Source organism: Lepidochelys kempii, chromosome 15 (assembly GCF_965140265.1).
Source record: "Lepidochelys kempii isolate rLepKem1 chromosome 15, rLepKem1.hap2, whole genome shotgun sequence".
NCBI classification, from domain to species: domain Eukaryota; kingdom Metazoa; phylum Chordata; order Testudines; family Cheloniidae; genus Lepidochelys; species Lepidochelys kempii.
The window spans coordinates 29,455,476-29,476,445 of record NC_133270.1 but is presented as its reverse complement, the minus strand read 5'-3'; the positions used below and the strand labels follow the sequence as shown (position 1 = coordinate 29,476,445).

The 20,970-nt window shown below is 44.0% G+C and overlaps 1 protein-coding gene across 1 annotated transcript in view; it reads right to left on the bottom strand.

Moving 5' to 3' along the window:
- MYO1H (myosin IH) overlaps positions 1–20,970 on the bottom strand; it is a 43,045-nt gene that overhangs the window by 10,846 nt on the left and 11,229 nt on the right. The window contains exons 7-18 of the mRNA XM_073313418.1: positions 18,813–18,911; positions 16,455–16,568; positions 14,833–14,904; positions 13,611–13,730; positions 12,289–12,356; positions 11,198–11,303; positions 9,934–10,014; positions 7,944–8,035; positions 6,207–6,301; positions 3,743–3,789; positions 3,425–3,505; positions 2,834–2,939 (exon numbers count right to left, since the gene is read on the bottom strand). Coding sequence (XP_073169519.1) covers positions 2,834–2,939; positions 3,425–3,505; positions 3,743–3,789; positions 6,207–6,301; positions 7,944–8,035; positions 9,934–10,014; positions 11,198–11,303; positions 12,289–12,356; positions 13,611–13,730; positions 14,833–14,904; positions 16,455–16,568; positions 18,813–18,911 — 1,081 coding nt within the window. The remainder of the gene's footprint in view (positions 1–2,833; positions 2,940–3,424; positions 3,506–3,742; positions 3,790–6,206; positions 6,302–7,943; positions 8,036–9,933; positions 10,015–11,197; positions 11,304–12,288; positions 12,357–13,610; positions 13,731–14,832; positions 14,905–16,454; positions 16,569–18,812; positions 18,912–20,970) is intronic.

The window sequence follows — 20,970 nt, the reverse complement described above, 5'->3', positions numbered from 1 at the left end:
AATGGATTATACAGTGAACAGGAATCACTCTTAAGGTCTCAAATGGCACCACTCCCTCACTATTCCATACATCAGGATAGGCAGCTCCTCAGCCGGGCATACCATGGTGGCAGGTGAAGTATGATCACAGCATAGTAAGCTCCACTGAGTCACTGCCGAACAAGTCTATTTTACAGCCCACATTATGGCTTACTCTGAGCAGCTCATGATCTTGACTGTATTTCTGCTCACAACCCCTGTGTGACAGGTTGTGACTCCCTCAGTTTGCGAACTGAAGCAGAGAGAGGACAAAGATAAAGCTTTCATAGGTGCTTACGTCACACTTTTAAAGGTGACTTGGAGTAAAATTTTTAAATGCACTTAAGTGAGCTGTCCAAGATCACACAGGAAGTCTGTGGAGGATAAAGGAAGTGAACCCTGCCCTTGGCTCCACCCTAACCACTGAACAATCCTCTCTTTAATCCTTGCATTCTGGCACCAGCCTGGCCCTCTGTGCTCCCTCCTCAGCAGCGAGCCTTTGTGCTGGGCCCCAGTACTATTGCTACCCACCTTTCATTCAGCTGAATGCACTTGGTAGCCCATGCTCTGTGGTAGGCTAGGTGACATGCTTCTCAGGGTACCCAGGACTAGAGATTACCTTGTTATCCCCCACCCCACCTCCAGCAATAGGGAGATTTGCTTGGGCTCACCTGGGTGTCAGCTCCCTGACACCACCAGCCCATTAGCCACCCAAACTATCTCCTCAGGCCCCCCCCTTTAACTCTGCAGGTTAATAGGTGCACCCTACTCCTTGAGCCCCTTTGAAGCATTCCCCAGCAGTATTCAGCTCCATGTCCACTGGCCACTCACAGAAATACCAGGTTTGCAATCCCTAAGGGGATAGTGCATACACCAGCCTGTAGGATCAAACTCAGGATCAGCTCCTGGTAGAATACTACAGCACTGAGTTATATGAATAGTGAAAACAGTTGTAAGTTTGTCAACACAAAACTAAGATTTAAGAGACAGCGAGTAAGGAGAACAGAAACAGCAAGGTGATGTAAAAAAAAATCGTAACATGCTTTCTAGAGCATCAACTTAAGAGGCCAACCACCTGTCTGAGGAATCCTGTCTAACTCAAGCATCCCTTACAAACCCCCCAACCATGGTAGGTAGGGATCCTGTTTTCATGAATGGCAACCACACTGCCCGATTGCTTCCTCAGGTGCAGAATAAAGGTCTTTTTCCCCTGCCCCTTAAATTCCCCGAAGTTCACTGTCTGCCCCCAGAGACAGAGCAACTCATTGTAGCTCATTCTCCAGTGTGCTCCTTTCTGTCTGACTCGGGATGTAAATGGGGTTTCCATTATGTTGCCTTACAATGCTTAATTTACATGTCAACAGATACCCATCTTACCTCCTGCCTGGAAGAAACCAGTTTTTCCTTCTGTGGTTGGAACGGACTTTAAAAACATGTTTTTGGTACATATACGCAACTCCTGAAATATTGTCTGTACCTACATTTCAATTATATTAATAACCAGCATGACCCTGGCTTTCATTTAAGCCCTCACATGATATTCTTTATGGATAAAAACCATGAAAGCGGTGTGCTAGGTATAAGGAGTTTGTCAGGAGCTGCTGTTACAGAGAAGTCGACCCTTTGGCAGCTGGCACCAATGGGCCTCTGTGTCAACTCGTCATTAGACTGGAACAACGACACACAGTTCAACATGGAGGTGGTGGATGGGCCCTGGCTTATACAGTCAAGGTCTTAGTCTGGTAAACTGGTACAGCTGCCTGAAGAGTTTGGGAAGCACCAGACTGTGCTACAGTCTATTACTTCAAAAGTCTGGGCCATAGCCAAGTGAAGGTGCTTCGGCAGGGACTGCTGTTTTTTTGAAACACTAAGTGGATAACAAATGGTCTTCCCCAACTTCAAGAATATTTACTTTCTCTTGCTGTGTAAGAGCTTCACACTGTAGCTCTTTGCACTTTGATAGTGCTTTTCCAAAGCACCTATATGTTAATGAAGCCTCACTATACTAGTGAGATAAGCATGTCCATTTTGTAGATCAGGAGGCAGGCACAAAGTGACTTAGCTCAAAGCTATGTCATGGAGGATGGGACAAAACAGAAGCAGAAATCATGACTCCCATTGCCTGACCATCGCACCACCCCTCCTCCCAAAGCTAGGGCCTGACTCCAGGTCTCCCGCTCTAACCAGTGGTGCCCCCTTCCTGCTTGCTTCTGGTTAGGAATTAGGCAGATTGATAAATGTACCATATCAAGGCATTAAGCAGACCAGGAAGCAGGTATGGCCTGAAAACGGTGAGGAGAATGGGTCTATTCTGAGACGTGCAGTACTTGGGTAATGGGGCTTTCTGCCAGTAAGAGGCTTAAAATGTTCTCCTGCATCCCATCACCAGGAAAGAGGATTCTTGCAGTATGTTGGGGTACTTAAACCATGTTTGAAGATTAGCCTACAAAGTGCTAGCTGCGTAGGGGTGACTGACCGGCAGCCCGCATGGTATGCCTTGATGAATTCTAAGAGATGCCTAGCAGAAGAAAAAGCACAGACTAAGTAGCAGCTGTATGTGATATAGGAAGTACACGTAGTCTGGGTAGTGTATAAGCAGCGCTAAAGTTCAGTCGCCAGAACCAGGGGGACTCACTTCCATTGAAGTTTGGCCTTTTATTGTGAAGTGTTCCCGGGCTGCTTCTTGAACTGGCTCCCTTACTGCATCTGCCAGCACCCAAGTGTTGGACTTTGTGGTTTTTTTAAGGAGTTACACCATAGCTGTGGGTCTGCCTCTTCACCCCACTAACACCACGATAACAAAGATGTCCCTTACCAGGCTCTTTGCCCTCGTTGGGTTTAATACACCGGATATAAGAAGGCTCCTTGGACATCAGGATTTCGATTAGGCTAGCCAGGCTGTTTTTGAACTGGGTTGCAACCTGAACAGACAATGAAAATCTCTTAATGACACAGCTAAGACTGTGCAGTTACTGAAGTCTGCAGAAAAGCCCTACTCCAGTCCTTGAGCTGTAGGTTGAATTAAAACACATGCGTTTCCAAAACCCTTCAGCAAAGCGGGAAAGCATTTGAATATGAGAATTCTGGGGGGTTTTACTTAAACCAACCACCCTTGGGATCTGCCAAGCAGATAGAAATGTCAGGCAACCCTTAGGAATTGAACAATCTTTATTTACTGTGGAAAGCATCCAAAACAGTTTTGGGTGCTGAATAAATAATCAGTACCATTACAGAGATGCATCATGCTCCTTACTGAGATCTAAGCAGCAGTCTTGGATATTTTTCCCTCCCCTTCAAGACTGCCAGCCTCAGTGTTACTCTGTTGAGGAATTCCACCGGAAGCCAAGCTATTTTGGAAGTTAGTTTGCTCCTCCTTATAGGTTTGTATGTAAGGGATGAAACTCACAGTCTCAGGCCGTCTCCTGTTGTCTAGCTCAGATGGAAGAAAACTTTCTTTAATTATGCCATTTTTAGACTTGCACAGTACCTGAAACAGAGGAATGCAAGGGTGGAGTAAATGGGCACATTACTCCCACAGGGTGCTGCTGAAGTGAACGAATGAGGCTGCATAGACAAGAGTTTTCTAGACCACCACATGGTCTGTAATGGTCATTGAAATGCTTGAAACTGTAAAAGCTACTCAGATGCCTAACTAAACTAAAGATCAGCCACAAAAAAAAAAAAATTCTGAAAAGCCAATTCTGGTGATTCAATAGCGTCTTACCTCTTTTAAGTTTCTGTACAGGAGATCGTTATTCTTCTCTAGGAATCCTGAAAAGAAAGTTTTAACATTGGTTTTGAAGAAAACGAAAGAAATATTAGTAGGTTCTTGATGAATTTGCTGCTTTTGCTAAGAGGCCATCATCTGGCTTTCATAACAAGAACCCTGTTACCCAACTATATTGGAATGCTTTTGCTAGAGTTTGTCAGCCCCTCACACATTACATCCCAAGAGAGCTGGTCAGAACATTTTAAGCAAAATTTCATTTCAAAGCCAAAGATGGATGCATGTGTATAGCCTGCTGGTTGGGGTACCTGTCTGTGATGCACAAGACCCAAAATTCAAGTCCCTGCTCTGCCTGATCCAGAGTGATCTGGAATGAAAAACTCTGCTCTGAATCAACCAGACGAAGGCCTTGAACCTAGACCACTGCCCTAGCTAGCAGGTTGTAGAGTGCAAGTCTCTCCTCCCAACCACACCTCTAAGCTTGGGTACGGATCCAAAGTGGACATTTTGGCACACGTTGGTTCAAAGGGTTGTGAGTTCGTGCAGAACGAAAAATGTTAAATCTTCTAAAGTTGCCACAACACAGAATTGTCATCATCTAGACACACTAAATCCAAATGGTCACTACCCAAATCAGCCACAAGCAGGGAAATCTCCTTCTATTCGGCATTATCAATGCAGACCAGCCAAGCTAAGTGGCTATTTGACCAGATATAATCTTTGCCTGCAACGGTTATGCAGCTGTGTGCCATGTGTAAATCTGAAATAAAAAGTAAGTATTCTTTGATCTGACCCTTCTATGTGAAAGGCTCACTGCCCATTGTAACCAGGAGCAGAAAAAGACCACCACCCTTAAGAACTGGTCTTTAAACAGACCATAGATCCCAACACTCACTGCACACAGGAACCAACATATGGAATGCCACTGCAACTGTTGGTGATGCAAGGTTCTACAGGAGAAACAAGCAGTGGGGTCAAGTTAAAGAAACCCAGAGTGCATACAGAGGCCAGTGAAAGCTATTTGTATCATGTGTGTTTAGAAGATGCAATTCTCTGAAGCAGCTTAGCGACTAAAGGTTTAGAACTCTAGTTTGGCTATACTCCTACCTCGCAGTTGAGCCAGAAGATAGGACAGATTCTGAGCTGTTATGATTGGTGTAGCTCCATTGATTTCAAGAGCTGTGTCATTTACATCAGCTAAGAATCTGGCCCAGAGTATTCACCCAACAGTTTCCTGTCAGCAACTAGCAATCAAGGCCCTGATCTTACAAATACCTATGCAGACAGCTTTGTTTGCTTGAGTAGTCCTATTGGCTTATCATGTGTGAGTGAAGTTACTCATGTGTGAAAGTGAAATTACTCACACAGCCTGACCTCAAGTGTTCAGTTTAGCTTCTCCCTGGATACACTTCCAGGTCAGCAGAGCGGTCCCTTGGGTAAGGCGAATCGGGGTGACAGTTCTGGGCTCTGTGCTTTGGGGAGCCCCATGCTTCAACACCATGGTGGCAGATGCAATTCTCTGCATGCACCCTCACAGTGTGCATGTGTGTTGCTCAGGGGGTTCGGGGGTCCCAGGGGCGGATTGGGGCTGGGAGATCCCAGGGGCAATCCATGGAGGGATCCCGGCGGTGGTTCTCGGGTTTGACCTGGAGTGCTGGAGGCAGCGCTGCTCAGGCCCCCTGTGGGGTGTTCCACAGGCCAGGACCTCCCAGCCCCATCTAGCAGGGGTCAGCGCTGCCCTCCTGGGGTCCCTGGCCCAGCCCGTTGGCAGCAGGGTCGTGGGAAGGCCCCAGCTCCAGGAGCCTCTGAGAGGCCCCTTTGCGGCTGGTTATTTCTGTCTAGGGAAGGGGGCTGGTCTGGCTTTCCGGGCCCTGGCCCATGAGCTCCCTGTGTGGGGTGCAGAGTGGCTTAGAGCCTGGCCCCCAGCACCGTTCAGTTCTGGGGCAGGGCTGCCTCATGGTGAATTTTTTTTAAATTAATTATATATACTACAATATAACTACATTATAATTATACAGCTGGGTGCTACCAATATTTAGCCTGCAGCTGCCCTTGAAGTTCACTGTAACCAGATTTCACCTGTATAAAAAAAAGTGTTAAAGGGGGCCCATACAGGCTGATTTGTCCCAGGCCCCACACCTCCGTAGGGACGGCCCTGCATATCAGTTTCAACCTCATCTATATACATTTTCCCATATTTTTAGGAAGCGAGTTGCATGAATTAAATCTTCAAACTGAATTTTTCTATCAAAAATTTAGACTTGTGGATTTGAGATAGTCAAAATAAGATGAAAAATGAAATGCAGAGTGCCCTTTAAGGGCAAGTATATTTCAGAATAGTTTTCAAATCAGGTGCGGGAGGGGGAGGATTTGCCACCACCTGCCTAAGTTAAAGCACATGTCACAGTGAGAACCATGAGAATGTCCTTCAAGAATGCAGGCTTGTCTAGTCCACGCTCACCTACTATGCAGTAAGTGACCTCCCCTGCATAGTGAAGGAGACGGAAATCCACCCAGTCAATTGATTTTCGTGTCTTTTGATCTGCAAGCTTGCGGCTACAGAAAGAAAGAAACCAGAGAGTAAAGCAAGAAGCCAAATAGTTTCTTCAGTTCATGGGAATGGTGGAATCAACCATACTAAGAACAGTTCACTGCAAAAACAGAAACTGACATCAAGTTAGGCTCTTATTAGCATGAATCTGATTGCAAGGTTGGGGCCCATATAGACATTTCTTAGAGAAGTTCTTTCTGAAAGATTTTGCAAATTGGTCAGAACCCATCTAATAACGAATAGCCTATTTCAACAGAAATGGTTCATGTACTGTCATGGTAGTTCCTATAATCTTATGTGGCCTGCAATATGCTAGTTAGAAAAGGCCATTTATTCAGGATACACTTTACACCTTGCAGAAGGCATTTAAATGTTTAGACATTTTTATTAGCTTTGTCTATGTGGCTGGGATAAGGATGGCAGCTGGCTTCTGCCTTATTTCAGTTTGAAAAAAAGACACCCCAGAATTTTACGCTAAACAGGCAAAAAACACAGTCAATGGTGTTTCATTAATAGCAAATACCTAATGCAAAGAGGACACCACTGTTTCGAAGTTTCAGTGAACGTTTAGTATTTCTGGGAGCTACTGTAATAAATATTTAATAATGGCAAGATTCCATTTGTGACAGAATTGCGTTCACACTGATGTTGCCCTCCAACATGCATTGCCTTTTTTAAAACATGGAGTAGTTCTAGCAATTATCTTTGCAGATCTTTGTCAGAGTAGGATATTAAGGAACAGATAGGTAGCGGGCAGATCAGTTACCGACTCTCCACAAGGAATTGTCCTGAGTGTCACACAGCTAGAAGTAACATTTCAGAAGCTTGATTCTGTGAACTGCTGGCTACTCATTGGTTTTTTAAAAAAGAAAAAGGAGTACCTGTTGCACCTTAGAGACTAACCAATTTATTTGAGCATAAGCTTTCGTGAGCTATAGCTCACTTCATCGCTATAGCTCACGAAAGCTTATGCTCAAATAAATTGGTTAGTCTCTAAGGTGCAACAGGTACTCCTTTTTCTTTTTGCGGATACAGACTAACACAGCTGCTACTCTGAAACCGGTCATTGGTTTTTAGTTAGCCTTCTCTTATGGACACCCAGGTAGGGACCCGGTCTTCACCTGCATTTTTACAGCACCTACCACAGCAGAGCCCTGGCACTAGGCACTGCTGCAATAGAAATATTTACTAAAGGGATACTTCTCAGGAAGAATCCAGATGGGCTCTTTGGAGATGTTTGTATCCGACTCCAAATCCAAGCTTTGCAGGCTGGGCTCATCTCCAGGGCTCAGTTCTGCCAAGAACCTTCAACTCTCACCGACTTCAACACAAGTTGAAGCTATTTGTCACCTCACAGGATTGGTCCCAGATTTGGATATAAAATACACAGAAGGATGGATAAACTGGGCTCAAGTATTGGCAAGCTACTGATACAGGGAAGACAGGAATTCCCCCCCCCCCCCCGCCATATACACACCACAGATTATATTCTAACAATGTTGTTTGTCATAGCAGTAGATTGCAGGCAGCCTGCTAGACTGGGAATTTTTCTTTGGTATAAAACAGGACCATTCATCCTCAGAACAGAACACTGGAAACCCTAGGGAAAGTTTCCTCTACTGTAGGTTAGAGAGCCGAAGTGCATACGTCAGGAAGTGGGCATGATCTCCTACTTTCTCTTCCAACTTTTCCAGGAAACTTAAATCAGTTGCTTCACCAGGCCGTAAACATTCTTCATCCTTTAAAAACAAAAAAAACAACAACAACAAAAAAACACATTTCAGCATCTTAATCCGACCTCAGTCCCTGTTGATGGCAGATTAAGCATGATTTACTGACCCAAGATTTGCCAAAATCATTTTCTGTAATCTGTATTAAGTGTATAAATTCCCTCAGAAACCCCAACACTATTTAGAGAGTGGTCATTTGTACATCTGGGATTTGTGCTTACCTACTGATTTTAGGGTTTTCTAATGGGTAACTACAGTGATGGATGCTAAGTGCTGATGCATTGAGAAACTGGCCTAGTTTTCAGAAGGTTTATGAACCCAGTCCCATTACTTTCAATGAAAGCGGCATATTCTCAGCCCCTCATAGCATCAGGCCACAAGCAACTTGCCCAAAGTCACAGCATGTCCGAAACATGACATCTGGGTTCTGCACTCAGTAGTGATTCCCAGTCCTGTGCTTTAACACAAAGTCATCTTTAATATCAAAGTACAGAGAAACATTTGCAACAAGATGCCTTGTTTCAGCAAGGTAAATCTAGGGAGGTGGGATGTATTAAAATGTATTTCTCTATCATGATTTAAATTAAATGTACCACATTAGTGTACAATTAACTTTGAATGCCACTAAAATCTGGGCAGTGGACACACTCTTGTTCAAAGAAGAGTGCTACTGTTAAATAAATGCCAAGTAACTTTTTTCAAAACACAAACACATCTCATGACTGTTTAACTTAGTACAGTCTGGTTACAAGATAACATGTCATGGTAATTACTTGTAACTTATCAACTACAACATTACCATGAGAAACTATAATTAAGGTTTTCAGTTTAAAAAAACTATTCAGTTTCATACAGAACACCTATATACTTTCTAGTAAAATTCATAAGTCAGTTTTACAAGACTAGAGTTATACAGAAAATTTTACATTCTTTGCAAGTGTATGCCTCTCTCCTTGTCTGTTTCACATGAAGGTGGCAGGGTGGAAGAAGTGGATATCACTAGGCACTGAGACCCAGGAATACATAGATAAAGGCTAGAGATTCTTGGTCAACATTGATAACAGCTTCTAAGAGTCCAAAAGCCTCCAAACCTACTGGATTGTCATCTTTTCTACCTGAGAACTCCTCCCCCCCACACTATTATTATATTTATAGAAGAGTTCTGCTTGCACATGAACTTAATTAGGATAGGAATACTAGCATTAAGCTTCAATAATCATGATACTCCTGCCCTGGGTTACAGTGCATTAATCACTCGGCTTCTGTATCCATGTGATAAACTCTCCACTCCTCTGTCTACAAGTCAGCAAGCCATGGGGATGTCAAAGCACAATGCATCACTGTTGAATTACATGCATCTTTACAGAAAGAATCTCTATAAATCTTGCCTCTCTTGTTTTTTGCATTTAAGAACAGATTGCCATACAGTAATTGTAATACCAAGTTCAAAGCAATTTGATTTTCTTGTAGGGTCCCCACCCCATTTTTCTCCAGAGAGGAGGGGAAGGCTGCTCTGCACTCTAGGAGTCCTCTTGCAGCCAGTGCCCTTAGTGATGTTGACAGGCTAGAAAGAGCTTCATTTGAGCAGCCCCTGCATCTTCCAATGCAGGACGGTGACCGCTGCAATTTGGGGCTTTTGAGGATAGAGATAAGTAAACGGGAGAGGAACAAGGAGAAAATCTCAGCACAGCTCAGAAAAGGTACAAGTTCCTCCAACTTTACTTTGGTGTTCTGTGGGGTCTTCAGACTCTAACTTAGTATTCTACCCAACCCTTTTAATAGCAAAGGCCTGACAACAGAACTTGAGCATCCATATATTTACATCCTGGGTATTGTAGAGTTCTTACCATATTGAGAGAGTAATGGCATGGAATCACTGCACAATAAGGCACAAATTTTGTTCTTACCAGTATGGAGATTATTCCTTTGTGTTTCTCTTCAACCAAGTCACAGATGATCTTGTTGTTGAAATATGGAATTGGCTCCCACTGGTATTAGAAAGGGAAAAGTGATTTTCAAGAATTCAGAGAACTTTACCTACTCCAACCTGAAGTAATTCCATGTTAGGATTTAAGGTTTTATTGGAGAGGTTCTTGACCAAGCCACTCCTCAATATATTCCCCCTTTAAGCAGCATGGGCAGAGTTATCTTACTCATTACATTACTATACTGCAATCCTTCAGTCTCTTCTGTTGTAACATACGCAGCTGCTTCTTTTGTTATTAGTATGTCTTTATCCAATGCACAGTTAACCTGTGGAACTTGTTGCCAGGGGATGTCGTGAAGGCCAAAAGTACAACTGGGCTCCAAAAAACGTTGAGAGGATAGGTCCTTCAATGGCTGTTAGCCAACATGGTCAGGGATGCAACCCATGACCTACGTGTCCCTAAACCTGACTGCCAGAAGCGGGGACTAGATGACAGGGAACGGATCACTTGATAATTGTTCTGTTCATTCCCTTTGAAGCATCTGGTGCCCGACCGTTGGAAGACAGTACATCGGACAAGATGGACCAATGGTCTGACCCTGCATGGCCATTCTTGTATTACAAGGATCTTCTTTATTTCTACAAAGGCATTTCATTGCAGAGTCTGTTTCTGGCCAAGAGTCCTTGTTCTGCCACATTCTCCTTCAAAGCATACAAATTAACTCAACCAGAATGACTGAACGCGATAGACAGGGTACAACTAGGAGTAATGGGATCAAAGAAGGGAAGGGGGAAACTAGGCCAAGTATAGCAAGAGCTTCCTGTGAGTTCTATTACATAGCACAGGGGTTCTCAACTGGAAGCTGGGGGTTAAACAGGGATTCGAGAGTCATGACTATCCCACACATCCCATGTTGCCAAATGGGAGGATGGCCTGACTAGATGAGAGAGGGCCCCCAGGACAGAAGAGGTTGAGAGCTACAGAGAGGACAGTCACCAAAGGGAAGCATTCTTTAAAAGTGTGACAACATGAAAATATACTGTAGATGATAATCCTGTATTAACTGAAGGGAACTGGACAGATGGAACCACTATGCCTGTTCCATCTCAATCATCAATGATGGAATTTCAACTCTAACGGGAAGTTTTGAAAAACACTATTAATGCCTTTGTGAATAAGAGTAAGTTTGCAGTGCAGTGATGTTCCCAAGAGAACAAGATAGGGAAAAAGCAATGAGAGTTACCTCTATGCCTTCCATCTCATATTCCTCCTGCTCTGCCTTCAGAGTCATTTCGATTAATAGCTGCTGGAGCTTTTCGTTGCAGTAATTGATGCAGAACTGTTCAAAACTTTTGAAAAATAAAATAAGCAAGAATAGCAATATGTATTAAAGGAAATTCTGTTGTCTTGGTTTGTAGGGAAACAAGTGTACAGAGAATTCCTATTTTAACCCTTCTCCCCATGACAGGAGACGAGCCCATGAAATAGCTGAGGCAGCTGAAGTTTTGTTTTCCCACTAGGATGATATTTTAATAGAAACAGCCCATATACCATTTCATGAGTGGCTACCTACCAGGGTAGATGTTTAATAAGAACTGGAGAACCAGTCTGGATAAAATACTCCACTCCTCCCTCCCCACCCACCTCCCCTAAAACTTCTGCTTGGAACTCAAACCAAATTAGAGAGCTTTGATAAAGTAAGTGAACTCCACCCTCTACCCTCCCCAAACACAGATGCACACTGTCATCTGGGCTGCAATTCCAGAAGGAAGTACCAACGTTCTTCCCAGAAGGGCTGTTTTTGAGAGACTCAGCCTACTTTTGCTGACACAGCAAGCTCAAAGCAGACTAACTGCCGAGTGTTTCTGAACTAAACTGCCACATTGTCATCCATCTTTCCCAACAGCCGTATAATTGAACCTATGAAGGCAGAATAAGTGTTCTAGGGCAAGGAGTTTTGTTTGGCTAGAAGAAGGTAGTTGTCACATCCTTCTCTCTAGAGGCTTTGAAAGCTGCCCCACACAAGATGGCGGCCCACTGCAATACTACATGTCCAGAATCCTATGGAAGAACGTGTGCTTTTAACACAATCAGCCAGATAGAGCAAAGTAGTGAGTCGAGGCTTTCACTGTACTTCACTTAGCCAGTTACGCCTACATACTGCAACACATGTCAGAGATTAGGTACAACTCAGAGCTGATGAAGGGAGCTGGGACTCAACTTCCTTGCCTTTCTGGGGTAAGCCAAAGCCTGAGCCCTAATGGCCATGCATTGCTTTGGAAGCAGACCCACATTAGTGTGCGCACAGTTTGACCCAGCTTCAGTGGCACTTACCTGTTTGTATCAAACACTTCAAACCCATAGATGTCAAGCAGCCCAATCACCGTTTTCCTGGTGAGGTCCTGCCAAACATACCATTAAATGCTCCATGAGGAAAAGAGGATTTCTGTAACTGGTCCAATTGCTCTGTATCATTCATGTGGTTCCCTTCACCTAGATTTTAATCTCTCATTTGTTCCCACTCTGCCACTGACCAGGGAGTTCAGGGAGACTCAATATAGGGACAGTGTCATTACAGCCTGGTCCCTCTAGCAGGCAATTCTGCTGCTGAACTGACCAGATATTTTGGTGAGCAAGCCAATACAGGTCTAAATATTCTTTGTGGAGGTTGGGCATAGGGGTAGGAGAGAATGTGGAATAAATCCCCTTTATCTTCTAATGGCTTCACCCTCCTGTAGGCACTGGGAGGATGGCCATCACATATTTGTTCCAGGCAACCACTGTCTTCTCTATGTGGGTAGGACACAGGATCCCATGCTGGGGACTCCTGGCTGTTCCTAACTCTGTGTGAACATTTGTAGTCTCCCCAACTCAAAGCCTAATGTTAATTCTCAGACCTGGGTTTCTTAGCTGATAGTGCAACACGTTCTAGTGCACAGCTACTGTAGATGCAGAGAGGAATCCAACGATTAAATCATTAATGGGGGAATCTAGCCAACCCCCACTTTCTACAAAACTACATATCCAGGATAATGAAAACTGCTCTACGCATGGCTGCCTGGTGGCTTACCAAACCAAAAGCAAAGACCTCCTTCAACTAGTCTGGAAGGTCACTTCTCTCTCCTAAGCACAGATATCAAAGCTACTTTCCATACAAGTTTCGTCACCATTTGGAAAACAATTTTTCTGGTCTTCTATAGAGCTCAGTTATATGCTAAACTCCCCTCATTTTGCACCAGCATTACAGACCAGCAAATAGCATGTTAGTTTGCTGCCACATGTCCAACAGGAGAAGCACATACCATAGTTTGGGTGGGTCCTACAGAGGCAGTGATTTTTTTTTCTTATCAGCTATAAAGTGATCATGTATAGATCTGTGTTTACTTACTATCAGGATGGGCAATTTTAAAGCAGGTCATGCATTGGTCAAACTACCTGACAATGTATCTTTAGTATTCAATTAAAATAAAACCACACAAACAAGCAGAACATGAATCTCCAGCTCACAGTGGTTTGGATCCCTGAACTCAACTAGCAGACTTGAGAAGTCTGGTGGAAACCACCACATTACTGTCTCATTCTGGAAGCATTGTCCACTCACTGAATGAGACAGTGCTTGTCTGTAGAACACAGTATTAGCTAGAATAGGAACCAACCTTGTTGGCTAAAGATCCATTAATTTTGTTGACTAGCCAAGTAAAAGTCCGCCCATAAATCGCCTTAGCTGCTGCATCCCGAGCACAGAATGCCAAGTCTATGTTCAGGGGACTTAGGACCTGGGGGAAAAAAAAAGCAGGTAAAAATACTCAAATACAGTAACTAAGATAACTCAAAGTCAGTAATTTTTAACTCATTTCATGCTTCTGGATTAGAGAGCAAGCTACCATGCGACAGCCTCCATTTCACACTGAAGCATGAGCAAGCCTTCGGATTAAAACTGACACCAGCGACAGCTAGCACCTCAGGCTGGTGTGACTACTGCTCTCCGGCCAGCTAGGAGACTGCACGCTGGATCCTACTTCTACACATCTTCCATTCAGCTGCACACATCCTAACCTGTAACAGAGTTCAGACTGGTCCAGTCTCACAATGATGAGATGGATCTGAAGTCAAAGAGGTTTTGGATCATGGTTTTGAACTAGAGTGAGATATTCCATATATCATCTTTTTGGTCAGAAGGTACAAGACAGTAGCTACAAATCTCCTAGCATTAACATACAGGCTACAGGAGAGGAGTCACTGACAGTGAAGTAGATGAATAAAAGTAAGGATTGAGCCCCATTTTACCCCCTAATTTGGGGGCAAACATCCATCTATATACAAGTAAATGTTGTATACCAGATATAAGGGGAAAATGGGCACACACTATCAGGATTATTAGGAGGCTGCATTTTGGGACTCTGAAAGCCATCAGAATTGCTGATGGCTTTTCCCCTTGAAATTTGGCAATCAACATTAAATGTTATAAGCGGACATTTTATACAAATGCTTGCATCTGCATTGAAGCAGAATTTATCAAGAAGCACTTTGCAGACTACACAAAGGAAGGTAATGTGGTTCAGACATGTGGCTGTGTGTAAACCTTCCTCGCTTCTGGCTTTTTTCATCACTTGTTATGTCACTCAGCAGGAAGGCAGCCTCACACCATGTCTCAACTTAATATCTCAGAAATTTACAAAGGAAGGTAACTATTCTTATCACAATTTTACAGATGGGAAAAGAGTCAGAAATTAAGGAAACATCACCAAGTTTGCTGAAAGAATCTGAGTGTGTCAAGAACAAAACATAGGGTACCCTGGCTCCTTATCCCAGGGTTTTACCACTAGACTGTTGACTTCTAATAGACTATGAGGAATCTGACACTGGCTTAATTTATACCTCCTCTGATCTGGCTTCTATCTTTCTGTGAGTAAGAGCTTCCTGTAGAATGGATAAGTGGACGCCCAATAACTGCCAAAGAAAAGAGCCACAGTTAGAGTACAAAGGGTAATTTCATGCACGCAGTCAATTTGGAATGAAATGTCCAGGCTGCTTCCTTTTACTGTTCATTACTCTTGAAAACCCAAAACATAACAGGACAAACATCTGTATTTCTCTGCACCCACAGATAAGGAGTGAAATCCGTCATATTAAGGTTTAAAGGAAAAGGAACCAGACAACCGAGACAGCAATGGTATCTCTGGTCACACTGGGATTTTAAGGAAAATGCTGTAGTTACTTGCACTGGTTTAACATGATTGTCATGATTAGAGGTCAGTCAAGAATGCTCTCCCATAGTGTATTGGCAGACTGCCCAGGCACTTCGTAGGGGTTTGCTCCCTTGTGGAGTACTGAACTGCTGCTTCTCTGTTAGGGTGTAGCCTACACAACCCATTTTTGGTTGTTAGAGGGTGGCAGTATTGGCAGATTAAGTCACTCTGATCTCTTTTGTTGTATTTAAAACAATGTTAAGCAGTTGATTTCTACTGACAACAGGAAATTCCAAATGGATGCTGCTGCCACTCCAGTCTGAACAAGAAATTTGACCCTTTTGTGCATTGGATAAAAGGAGCCACAAACCAAAACACTGTGTGCCACCGCAGCAACAACTGTGCACATCTGTCAGCCGCCACCCTGCAAGCATGCAAAGTCACTTATGCAGGTCTGGGAAGTGACAGTGTGTCTTTATGCCAATTGGGGACAAAAACACTTAAAAACAATGAGACAGAGGATATTCTAGTAATGACTTAATACACCACACCCACAATGAAAAGCATGGATCAGTTACACAAGAAGTGTAATATAATATAAATACCAGCAATGGCTAACAGTTTAATTAAAATGCTAAGGGGCCTGGTTGTATATTATACATTACAGATATCTACTTTTCCATCTTTATGCTGACAGCAAGAGTTGTTTAAAACATTTAAACTTTTGCACTGAGCTGCCAAATGCAGAATCCTAAGCTCATAGGGGTGCTATAAAGAGGACAGTGGAGAATAATTGATCAAGTCCACTGAAGGCAGGACAAGAACTAATGGGCTTAATCTGCAGCAAGGGAAATTTATGTTCGATATTAGGAAAAGCTTTCTAACTTTAAGGGTAGTTAAGCTCTGGAATAGGCTCCTGAGGTAGGTTGTGGAGTCCCCATCACTGGAAGTTTTTGAAAACAGTTTGGACAAACCTCTGGAAGGGATGGGCTAGATTCTTTGGTCCTGCCTCAGTGCAGGGGGCTTGACTATTTGACTTCTCAAGGTCCCTTCCACTCCTACATTTCTAGGATACCCTGATTAGCACAGGGACTGTTCAAGCTGGACCTGACGCACCTAGCCAATGTGAGCAGAGACCATCAGAGCGGAGACCATTCGTCTAGAGAATTTGGAAGCTTCCTAGGACAGTATGTGCTACCATCCACAAATTAAAAAACATAGCACGGAAGAGAAGCAACCCCTCAGACCTAGTGCCTTGGGCCCCCGCTTCCAAATCTGTATGGAAGATTCCTGTCTCCCCAGAGATGATACCTTTGAGATCCATTTGATCTGGCTGCTGTTGGTGATGATGGCATGACCGTTACTATCTTCTTCATATTGAATATTCCCCAGGTGCAGGACACTGGCAATGACCCCAAAGAGATGCTGAGGCCAAAGTGACAAAAAGACTGTTAAAAGCCAAGTTTATATGGTTACATGCAGTGATGAGCTGCCAAAATCTTAATCGGTTCCCTATAAAAAGTTCTGAGGTAAGGGATGTGCCCCAGTATGTATTTTTTGTACCAACAGGGTAACCATACGTCCGTATTTTCCCAGATGGCGATTTAAAAACCAAAAGGCCTGACCTGTCCGGGAAAATACGGGTGTATGTTAACCTTGCCTAAAGTTTTTTCAAAAAGATGGGCCTGAACTAGAAATGAGCTCCGTTTCACAGGTGTGGGGCCCTGCCATGCCCTGGGAGTGTGCTAGGGTGACCAGATGTCCCAATTTTATAGGGACAGTCCCGATTTTGGGGTCTGTCTTATATAGGGTCCTATGACCCTCCACCCCCTGTCCTGATTTTTCACACTTGCTGTCTGGTCACCCTAGGGTGTGCACATGTGTGGGTCCCAGCTGCTCCCTGCCCCCCTCATTGAAGCAGGTGTGCAGGGTTACTGCCCTGGGAACTGCAGGGCACCAGTGGACGTGGGGCCAGCTGCAGACAGGGGCGTGGCGCAGGGCTGGCTGGGGGCAGGGCGGGGGGTGCGCGCAGCAGGGGTTGGCTAAATACAGGGCAGGGGCTGGCTGTGGGCAGGGGGTAGCTAGAGGCAGGGGGTGGGTGCTCATAGGGAGCAACCCAAGCAGCAGGACGCAGCCTAGGCCCAGCAGAGCAGCCGGGGACCCACCAGGCAGCAGCTGGAGCCCCAGGGCCAGGGGAGCAGCCGGAGCCCCAGGGCCAGGGGAGCAGCCGGAGCAACAAGGCTCGTGCCCAGGGCCAGGCGGCAGCCCACATGGCTCCTGCAGCGCAGCGCCCCCGACGGCCGGAGGAGGAATTACATCATTTCCCGGCCAGAGCCCATCAAAGCCTCAGTGCCCCCTGCAGGGAAGTGGGTTAAAACTGCTTCAAAATTTAACAACCGGTTCGTGCAAACTGGCTCCAGCTCACCACTGGTTACATAGTCATTATTCTTAATGAGAGCATGCTCTAGTTTGGCTCAGCGGTAGTGCAATCTGTTGATCTGAAAATCCACTACTGCTGAGGGAGACAGTGAGAGATCAGCAGCTACTTCTCTAGCCATGGTACAGAAGGACACTCCAACCTGGCCGCCTCCTTCCAGTCTGACTCCCTGGGATATAAACATCTGACACTTCAAAATTAAGCCAGCTGCTCAACCTAAGAAATAGATGGATGGTGGGAATCACCGAAGTCCATGGGAGAGGCAAAGACAAGGTCACCAGGCATGCATGCATGCATATAATAGGGCCTGCATCTCAGGCCATCTTGGTGCTGGGACCATCACTTTTATAGACTCTTCTTCCCTTACTCCTGAGAAGTTCACAACACAGGCAGCAAAAAAAAGGGCACTTTGCTACATGATGCGGTTAAGCCAAAAGCAATCCTTGCACTTGCAAAATGGAGATAGAGAGCCATTTCAGAGAGGCATAGAGGATACCCCAATGAACTCTGGACCCAACTTACTTAAGTGGTATCAAAAATCAGTTAGTTAGGAACTGCAGAGAGGGAGAGAAGGGAGCATGTTTTAATTTGTACCATGCATTTGAAAGAGAATTGGTCGTTCAATAAAGCCACAACCATATCCCCCAAACTCCTAATTCTATGTCCCATGTTATGCAGGACATCAAATTAATCCTTCTGGTCTTAAAAAAAGAAAATCTATCAAGAAAATGTTTAATGATATGAAGAGTAACAGCTCCTGGTTTTTATAGGGGACATGAAGTTCTGGTGCCAATCTCTACCTTTATACACGTGACATTTTTCACCAGAGGTAGCACTATAGACTTCCTTTAGCAACACACTGCTGACACCAGAAACCACAGGGTGGGGAGGGGATCAGAAAGTTTGCTACTGGCCCAGTAATACTGTTTGTAAAGCACTTTCCCCTGGTGGGTACAGGCATTGGTTATTACATCCCATTTTCCTATCCATTATGGAATATCAGAAGCCCATAAGGTATTCAGACAATTCCTGCTCTTAGGTGATCTTGTCCATGTCTTAGTGCAAGATTGTTCCCCACAACACATACTTCAGCACTGCGTCCAGTCTTAGGTGTTCCACCACTTCCTTAAAGAGAGTTGTAGAGCCCTTATTTGGAAATTCCCCAGATATCCACCCTGAACCAGGATGGAATCAGCAGTTACCCCCTTTCATAAATGCACATCCCTTCATACCTCAATATCTGTTTCAGTGAAGTCAATGACAGAGAAGGCGTTGTGGACTGTTTTCCAGTCACTCTTGTCATTAATGGAAGACACTTTGGCACATCGACCCTATTGAGGAGAAGAAAGAGGCATGAAAACTTTGCATTCATCACTACAGTTCTATTGATCAGGTGATCTGTGTACCACTAGCCAATCTCACCTTGGCTTGGCATTTTTGATTCCCAGTTCTTTACTACCTTGTTTACAGGTATACACACAGGTTATTCCACCCCTGCCCATACAGCCCATGGCTCTACTTGTCAGTCCTTTCTGTAACCGTTACTTAAGAGCACGGTGTGTGTTGAGTTTGGGTAAAATTGAAGGGCAAATTATCTGCATATTATACTCCATCAAAAACTAAAGGAAATAGGAGTCATAAAACAGCAGTTTGCACAGATGATTCTGCATTTTATGAACAAGTGTAGGAATGCTTTTCTTCATCTCATATGTAACAGCTGCTTAAGTCAAGCTTACTTATTTTACACCAAATTAATAAAGAAAGACTTAAAGAGAGACCTTTACACCGAGTGTAACTTGCAGGTAGTCATTTTACTAGTTAATAGTTTAGGCCATGCTTTCCACTGAATCAAAGGGGTGTTTTTAAACACCAGCCAGCTGTTCTGCTTAGTAACATCTGCCATTCAGTCACAATGCTTCTAGGATATAGCACTCATTTGCCAGGCAACAGTTTAATGTTTATCACAGTCTATCAGACAGATTAAGAACTTCACAGCCGTGGACTAGGCAAAAGCTCTAAGGTGGAGTAAGTGGTTACCCACGCACAAATAGCCTCACTAAGAGGACTGAAGAATACAAAGTGATTGTATTGTTAAATTCCTTATTGAATAAGATTTCTCATTTCAGTTTGCTTCATTGTGAAATCCCTTTCTAAATTAATGGAGAGGCAAGGACAGGTAGAATTCATAACTAGAGAGTAGAAACTAATTCAGGGCCAAGTTTTAGTCTCTCATGCAGCTTCTACTTATTTCACAGCCTCAGAGCAGAATTTGGGCAAGCCATAGTGTTGTCTCATTCGAACGTGCTTTATCCAGTAATACTGCAGAAGTTAGTGCCTCAACTTCCTTTACTTCTAATATTGCTGCAGCTCTGGACCCAGGGCGAATCAATATCAAAAGGTGAAACAAGGGTAGAAAAATCATACTACCGACAGCTGTTCTACAGTATTATAATCACTTAGAAAGTCATTAGCTATAGTCATAAAAAGAAAAAGGAGTACTTGTGGCACCTTAGAGACTAACCAATTTATTTGAGCATAAGCTTTCGTGAGCTACAGCTCACTTCATCAGATGCATACTGTGGAAACTGCAGAAGACATTATATACACAGAGACCATGAAACAATACCTCCTCCCACCCCACTCTCCTGCTGGTAATAGCTTATCTAAAGTGATCACTCTCCTTACAATGTGTATGATAATCAAGTTGGGCCATTTCCAGCACAAATCCGTGGAAGTGAAGAAACAGATTGATAGAGCCAGAAGAGTTCCCAGAAGTCACCTACTACAGGACAGACCTAACAAAGAAAACAACAGAATGCCACTAGCCGTCACCTTCAGCCCCCAACTAAAACCCCTCCAACGCATTATTAAGGATCTACAACCTATCCTGAAGGATGACCCAACACTCTCACAAATCTTGGCAGACAGGCCAGTCCTTGCCTACAGACAGCCCCCCAACCTGAAGCAAATACTCACCAACAACTACACACCACACAACAGAACCACTAACCCAGGAACCTATCCTTGCAACAAAGCCCGTTGCCAACTGTGCCCACTTATCTATTCAGGGGACACCATCACAGGGCCTAATAACATCAGCCACACTATCAGAGGCTCGTTCACCTGCACATCCACCTATGTGATATATGCCATCATGTGCCAGCAATGTCCCTCTGCAAAGTACATTGGTCAAACTGGACAGTCTCTACGTAAAAGAATAAATGGACACAAATCAGATGTCAAGAATTATAACATTCATAAACCAGTCGGAGAACACTTCAATCTCTCTGGTCACACAATTAGACATGAAGGTCGCTATCTTAAAACAAAAAAATTTCAAATCCAGACTCCAGTGAGAAACTGCTGAATTGGAAACTATTAATTTAGGCT